At 46.4% G+C, this 7,739-nt stretch overlaps 1 protein-coding gene and 1 long non-coding RNA gene across 3 annotated transcripts; both read left to right on the top strand.

Annotated features, from left to right (window-relative positions):
* The first annotated feature begins 1,301 nt into the window (after window positions 1–1,301).
* On the top strand, window positions 1,302–2,650 carry LOC127292557 (uncharacterized). The gene is made up of 2 exons (XR_007845208.2): window positions 1,302–1,673; window positions 1,978–2,650. It is a non-coding gene; the product is annotated as an uncharacterized lncRNA (long non-coding RNA).
* Window positions 2,651–4,694: 2,044 nt separating this feature from the next.
* LOC127292555 (uncharacterized) lies at window positions 4,695–7,504 on the top strand. 2 transcript variants are annotated; one of them, XM_071818615.1, is made up of 6 exons: window positions 4,695–4,926; window positions 5,305–6,155; window positions 6,526–6,638; window positions 6,854–6,957; window positions 7,076–7,131; window positions 7,327–7,504. In XM_071818615.1, the coding sequence occupies exons 1-2, from the start codon at window positions 4,784–4,786 to the stop codon at window positions 5,573–5,575; spliced, it is 414 nt and encodes a 137-aa protein (XP_071674716.1). In that variant the 5' UTR covers window positions 4,695–4,783; the 3' UTR covers window positions 5,576–6,155; window positions 6,526–6,638; window positions 6,854–6,957; window positions 7,076–7,131; window positions 7,327–7,504. The 2 variants fall into 2 exon arrangements, 1 of the variants encoding a protein (XP_071674716.1); XR_007845204.2 differs by having other exon boundaries at window positions 4,704–4,926; window positions 6,854–6,963.
* The last annotated feature ends 235 nt before the right edge of the window (window positions 7,505–7,739 follow it).

Below are 7,739 nucleotides of genomic sequence, written 5' to 3' on the forward strand. Positions count from 1 at the left end.
CCGCCATTGATGTATCTCAAGATCAAGAAACAAGGAGAGGCCGCATCATTGTCTCTCAAGATCGATGTTATGGTCAAATCCAAAGAGAATTTGGTGATGAAAATTTTGGAGGCCGAGAAGGAGATGATAGAGGCGAAGACCAAGGAGAAGGAGGTATTGCCCGCGCCGCCATCCTAAGGAGGAGGGTTTGGGAGTCCACCACGCGGAGCGCCAAGACAGAACGAAGAAGTTATCATCGGAGATGCCCTTCAATTGTCGTTCACCCTTGTAAGCGGCAAGGAACCCGACGGAGGTGGGACCCGTGAGGGTGTGATGAGGCCATCGAAGGTGGAACTCCTTCTTGTGGCCGACAACATCCTTGGTAGGCCAAGCGCCGTTTGTAGGCCATCAACGCGTATAAGTTTATCACAGATATAACCATGTATATATACGTGCAAGAATTTAACTGATTATCATTACAAAACAATAATATTTAGTTATATTTATAGACCGCGCTATATTTGTTTGCATCAAATGGTAGAGAGCAGAGAAATATACCTCTCGTTAATAATCTAAAACCAATCCCTCAATCATTCTCAGCACACTTAACAATAAGCACAACATTTAGCGAGTTATTTTGTGTGCAGCTGCTGCAAAAAAACAAAACATGAGATGTTGCAATGTAAAATCAATTCGCATGTGAATAAACAGTCCACTAATGGCAAAACAGTCCACCAACCAGGCCTACAGAGTGACATCATTGGCTTGGGCCCAATAAGCTAGCCCAAATAAACTACGCAAACTGGCTGGACACAAGCAGTTGTACCATTGTATTGCAATGTTTAGTCCCACCTTGCTACTTTAGAGAGGTGGAGACCAACTTATAAGGGGTGCTCTTCATTTTCTACTAGTTAGTAGTAACACTAGATGAAGTGTGACTTAATAGCGCGCGCGCTCGCGTGAATATTCGCGACTTAAGACTTAAGACTTAAGACTTAAGACTTAAGACGCTTGGCGACGGCGCTAGCCTACCACAACCACAAACTATCTTTTTCTATACGACTTTTTTTCCACATTAACAAAATGCATCGCTACAACTGCCTGTACTGTGACTTGACAAATTTTTAAGCTCGAAACTGCTTTGTCTGTCCCTAAAATAACTCCTCACCATCCTGTCCTAGCTAGCCATGGGCAGCTAGTTTTCCGTTGCTAAGTTCATGCTCGAGGAGTTCTGCAAAGTTCACCTGAGATTTGGCCCAAGGATTCGGTGTCCTCGTCATCCTAGGCAGTGGTGATACCAGGTAGAGACTAAGCTCTTGAGTGTAATGTTCAGTGTTCCATCCAATATTGAGAGCTCGAATTCACATGTCATTTTGTTGAAGTTCCTAACAGATGCCGAGGAAATAGAAATGGCCCTTGAACACATAAAATGGATTAAGCGCTGCTGCAGCTCTACGTTTCAGGGCATAATGAACGAACTGATGGCTTCTCTTTCGACTTCTGCTAGTCTTCAACCTGTCACAAAGTTGGTTCGTTATTTACATTCTCAGGGGCTTGTTGACGAAGTTGGCCCATGGATGAAGATGATAGAGAATGTTTATGCTTGAATAACAATTTCAATGGTTACCATATCATGACATCGTATGAGTTATCCATTTTGCTAATCAGGCCAGAAGTGTCTGGGATCATTGGAGGTTAGGCTTCTGTGCATTACTTCTGAAAGAAAAAGTGGTATTCCTTGTGATACATTTACCAAAACATTGCTGAGATCTTTTACAAAGATCTGAGATCGTTGGTGATCTAGTCCGATCACTGTATAAACCTTAAGGCGTCTTTTCTGTAGATCGTTGGCATCCATGTTCTTATGATTATGTGAATTCCTTCATTTTGTTCCATTTTTCGCTTAGAAGTATCAGTATGGCAACTAATCTAATTCTCGGTTCTGCACCATACTACGGAGAAACGATTAATCTCGGCTTTTTTTTATTCGGGTTGCAGGTTTTGTGCTGCTGCTCTATGTCTATGCTCCTATTCCAACAGAAACATAGAAACCTGGTGTTATGCTTGGCTGATATGATGTGGCAATGGCTCGGGATGACATTCAGCGAGTGTAATGAATTTACCTTTATCCAATGAGCAACTCATAATAATGATACTGCCGCTATAGTGGGTATAACAGTGGCAGGGATGGCAGGTCAGAATGATTTCTATGGCGCTGTAGTGGATTCTCATGCTGACCAGGTCCATTGTGGTATAGAAAGTGAAGGCAATTCTTGTTCATCTCATCTCCTCCTGATCCAGATGATAAATGAATTTCTTTGAGGGATGCAGCACTGATCACTGCAATATTTGTGTCTGGGTGACATTTTCAAGATTGCGTCCTACATGGCATCTAAGGTCCCTGCTGTGGATTCAGCTTGATTTACGATATGAAGACAAGGGCTTATGCTGCACTCCATTTCAGAATTGCGCGTCAAGTTTCTTTGGTTGGGCCAGATATTCTCTGATCTGATTATGTGTGTTTTTCAATATTTTAGATGGCTTGGTAGATTATTCATAAATACTCATAGGTGTGGTTCATGATTTTTTTTTTGATACTTCTCATGTATCTTTATAGACACAGAACTATAAGAAAGCAGGGTCAATAATTGTAATTCCTACTTACCCTGTACCCTTCTTGCATTACAAATGGCAAAAATTACAGAGAACATCAGAAAAAGGACAGTCATGTGATTATTAAGATCAAGCATACAGAGTATGAACAAAAACAGACTGCATTTGACGTGCAGCATATCCCTTTGTTTGTACAGGTGCAATTTCCATCAGTTTCAGATGAACACAGTGTTGTCTGACATATACTGCACACAAGATATGTAAACTGGCAGTGTATCTATCTATCTAAAATCTAGTCAGAACGAAACAGCAAAACGCCATGTATTGTGTATCTTCAACGCAGTGGTGATACCAGGTAGAGACTAAGCTCTTGAGACGTCAGGAAGAAGTGACAGAGACAACGAGGTAACTGCAACCAAACGCCCTGTGCTAGTCTTACATTGCTGAAATTTTCACTCTGGAGGAGTTCTGCAAACTCCACCAGAGATTCAGTCAAGGATTCGGAGGAGGCGTTGAGCTCGGTGCCTGCGCTTGAGCCTGAATCTCACGCTCGAGGAACTCTGCAAACGATTCCATAGATTCATCGTCGGAGGTGGCGTCAGCCTTGGCACCTGATGAGGTTGAAGTGTCTGTAGCATCAGATGGGCTAGGAACCTGGGGCTGAGCATCCATGTCCTCCATGTCCATCTCAAGCTCGAGGCGGTCTACAAAGGATCCCATGGAGGAGGAGTCGGAGGCGGTGTCGGCGGCCTTGGCACCTGATGAGGTTGAAGTGTCTGCGGCATCAGATGAGCTAGGAACCTGGGGTTGAGCATCCATGTCCTCCATGTCCATCTCAAGCTCGAGGCGGTCTACAAAGGATCCCATGGAGGAGGAGTCGGAGGCGGCGGCGGCCTTGGCACCTGATGACGTAGAAGTGTCTGCAGCATCAGAAGAGCTCGAAACCTGCGCTTGAGCACTCATGTCCTCCATCTTCACCGTGTCGGAGGAGGTGGTGGCGTTGGTACCTGATGAGCTCGTGCCATCACCGGAGGAGCTGGTCTCGGAGGAGTCTTTGCCGGACTGCGACGATCCGCCTTGACTGGAAGAACCTGTGATATCAACCATGACATCCTCATCGTCTTCGTCGATGGCGACTGCAGCGCCGTTGGCGGGAGGGGCCTGGGGATGCTCGCGGTCAGAGTCGCCGTTGGCGGCGAAGCTGCTGGCGGGAGAGGCTTGATTGGGCGGCTCGTCAGCAGAATCTGCATTGCTCGAGCCGTAGGACAGGGGAGGCCCGTGGCAATTCGCGGCAGCGGCAGCATTGCCCCGGAGATTCCGGCGATTCTTGCCGTCGGAGCCGGCGATGCTTGAGCCGTTCACGGACGGTGCTCCATTATCTTCGAAGGATCCGTCGTTGTTCGAGCTGGAGGACGGGATTGGTCCGTTGCCGCCATTGGCCCCGACATCGGAAGCTTGATCGCTTTCGCCGGAAGGTTCTTCTCCCGATCCGTGGTCGATCTCCATAGAATCCCCACCGTGCTTGCTCGAGTCCTGCTCCATCGGATCATCGCTCGCAGTGCGGTGATCGGTCGAACCACCGCCATGGCTGCCGTCGCCTGTTGACGCGTAGTCGTCTCTGGAGCCACAGTCCGCTGGACCGCCTCCGTGCTCCCTGGCGCCGGTGAGGTCGTCGTCGCTCGAGCCTTGCTCCATCTGATCACCGCCCGTGCTCAGCAGGGTCGCAGCTCGAGCCCTTCTCCGTCAGCGGAGCCTCCTCGCGGCTCCCAGAAATGCGTTCAGGATCGATTTCGGATTTTCTTGATTTCTTGCTGCGGGCTTTCTTGGTTTCTTGCAGGTTCTTTGGGACTTTGGTGGGAGGCGATGAAACAGACGAAGAGGAGAGGAAAACAGAAGGGGAAGAAGTTTCAGGAGTTTCAAACGGCCAAACGGGAACGTATGGCTTTACGATTCGTGCGCTGGATGAATCCACGAGAGTGGTTTGGGGGCAGCCGTAGATGGTCCACCTTGTCAGTCAAAGAGGGGCTCTGCTGCTGTACGGGTTTCAGCTTTGGAATTGGATCGAGCGACTCTGGCTCATCATCGCACCGGACCTCAACCATCAATCTCACCTTGTCATGTTGCCCTCACTAATCGCACCGGACCTTTCCCTCACCTCTCTCTCTCTCTCAGCTCCACCCAACCATCAACCATGGACTCTGTTCCACTCTCGCCGCCACCCAACCAAACCCCTCCCAGATCCTACCGCATCGTCTCGCCGGAGCATCCGTGCCAGGCGCTCCCGCCCGCCAAATTCCTGCCGCAGATGCATCCGGGGACGCCCCGCGCCCGACGGTGAGCCACCAATCCTCTCCAACTCCATCCTGCCCGGAGACCGCAGCAAATCGCCATTTTTTTTCTACTGCTCTGCTTTTCGATCCTGGGAGCCAGCCCGCGTTTCCCTTCGCCATCCTGGGAAATCCCGCAGTAAACTAGCATCACCATGGTTTTTTCTTCTTACTACTACTACTGCACTCCGAGTCTTCAATCCTGTGTAGATTCATTACTGCCTGCCTCTACATCTGCTGCAACCAAATGGTTCACAATCTCCCCTACCTATAACAATCATCATGCACCAGCTGCTACTATGCTTGTATATATTCAGATTCAGGTCACAGATCACCAAGCTTTTCACGCTACTGCAATTACTATCAGATTTTCGCCCTGTCTCAGGTTGCTGCTGCTGCTGCTGCTGCTCCCAGCGTCCGTGTCGCCCAACTGCCCCTGCTTTCTTCGACTGTCGCGGAGAGGCCTCGCCCTCGGAGATGGCCGCGACCAGCACGAGATGGCGGCCAACTTCCCGCCGCCGCCGGAGGCAGCGACCTTCCCCGCGCCCAACGCCCCTGCCCGGAGGGCGCCGCACATCGCCATCTTTAATTTTTACTGCCCTGCTTTCGATCCTGGGAGCCTGCACGGGTTTGTACATTCATTTCCACCGCACTAACATCCTAGCCACTCAACTACTATATCAAATGGTTCAGAATGTCCCCGACTATATACAGCTCGTGACAATCAGGCCAACCAACTACACCTATGCTTGTTCCGATTTGACCTCACAATTCACCAAGCTTCTCACGCTAGCAGCACCTATGCTTTTTTTCAGAATGTCCTGCCTAATTTGGTTCTACCACCTGTTTGTTAGTTGCAGTTTACCACTGGAAACTTCTTGCTCAGTTTTCCTCTACTTGACTTGATCATTACATGCTCTCTCTCAAGTTGATTGCCTAATGTTTTGCTTTTATCTATAATACATCAAAATCATCTACTGGTAGCATAATATTGTTTATTCGCTCAAACACTAGTAATGTAATGGGTTGGTCTTTATTTAGCATCCTCATCATTTCGACTCCATCTGCTTGAGTATATGGCTCTGTTTAGTATGCTACTATCTAGACGTCGTCTATTTGGACTTCCTTATGAATATTATTGTTTCCTTTTGCTGGCCATGTTCTGCTCTTGTCTGAGGGTAACGATGGGGGGCTAAGCGGCAGCGGTGACCTCCTCCTTCAGCTCCATGTGCTTAGGTAATTTTTCTGGTTCCAATCAACCCGATGACGTAACTCTGTTTAGGCCCAGCTATATATGGTGGCTGTTTAATTACTACTTAGTCATGTCACTAATAACTTCTGCTGTAATTAGTTCTTTGGTTCAAGAAAAGCAGATTAATAAGGACTTAAATCAAACCACAGCCTATTCATGTCAGTTACTTTGATGTAAGGATCAGATTTACATGTCCATGTCCATGTTAATTCTAGCATTTGTATGCATGTGATTCCTATTCTAGCAAAGATTGGTTAGAACTATATATCATCCATCTTGCTAGCTTTGAACTCGCTTTGCACTTGGGATAAATTCCTTTCCTCTACTGATTTCTTATGTTTTTCACAATGCAAGTTTTACAAGGCTGGGAGGACAGAAGGCTTCTGTCTGATGCAGGACCGGAGGGTGGAAGAACAACAAGGGGAAGCTCAACTCCTCTTTTTTTTTGTGAAACCAGATTTTGAATGGTTGGGTTCTAATTCTTGTGGACTTTTATTTGTCACTCCAAATCTGGAATGTTGGGTGCTAGCTTGTAATGCTTCATTCTAACGTCTGTTTGGTTATTTGATTGTGCTGTTGCACTTCTCTTTATTGTTTGAATTTTGATTTGATTATCTCGAAAATCAGGTAGCTCATGGCGAATTTTTTTCAGAACCTTAACTTTTACTTGTTCACCAAATAGGTCAGAATCGATCGGGGTAGTAGGCCGATCATGAAGTGGCATAAGATGGACCTCCTCAAGCACGTACTTGATGCAGCTAGCTAGCTCACGAGAAGAAAAATAAGGTGAAGGTAGCTAGCTCGCCTGTGACTACGATGGGCAATATATGGTGGCTGTTTAATTACTACTTGGTCATGTCAATAATAAGTTCTGTTGTAATTCGTTCTTTGGTTCATGTTTCAGATTAATAAGGACTTCAATCAAATCATGGCCTGTTCATGTACACTGTACATGTTTAGGTCAGTTACTTTGATTTAAGGATCAGATTTACATGTCCATGTCCATGTTAGTTTCTAGCAAATTTATGCATGCGATTCCTATTCTAGCAAAGATTGGTTAGAACTATCATCTATCTTGCTAGCTTTGAACTTGCTTGCACTTGTGATAAATTCCTTTCCTGTATTGATTTTTGATTTTTTTTTTCACAATGCAAGTTTTACAAGGCTGGGAGCATAGAAGGCTTCTGTCTGATGCATGACCGGAGGGTCGAATGAACGCTGTACTCCTCTTTTTTGTGAAACCAGATTTTGAATGGTAGGGTTGTAATTCTTGTGGCCTTTTATTTCTGACGCCAAATCATGTAATGCTTCAGACTAACGTTTGTTTGGTTCTTGGGTTGTGCTGTTGCACATCTTTTGACTGTTGTTTAAATTGTCATCTGATTGTCCAAAAAATCGTGTCTGGATCATTGCGAAATTTTCTGGTAACCTTAACTGCTACTTTCTTCCCCAAATTATGTCAGTGTCGATCGGAGTAGTGTAGTGGGCCAAGCATGAAGTGGCATAAGTTGGACATCCACATGCACGTACATGATTCAGCTAGCTAGGCTCACGAGAAGGAAAATAAA

Source organism: Lolium perenne, chromosome 4, assembly GCF_019359855.2.
Source record: "Lolium perenne isolate Kyuss_39 chromosome 4, Kyuss_2.0, whole genome shotgun sequence".
NCBI classification, from domain to species: Eukaryota; Viridiplantae; Streptophyta; class Magnoliopsida; order Poales; family Poaceae; genus Lolium; species Lolium perenne.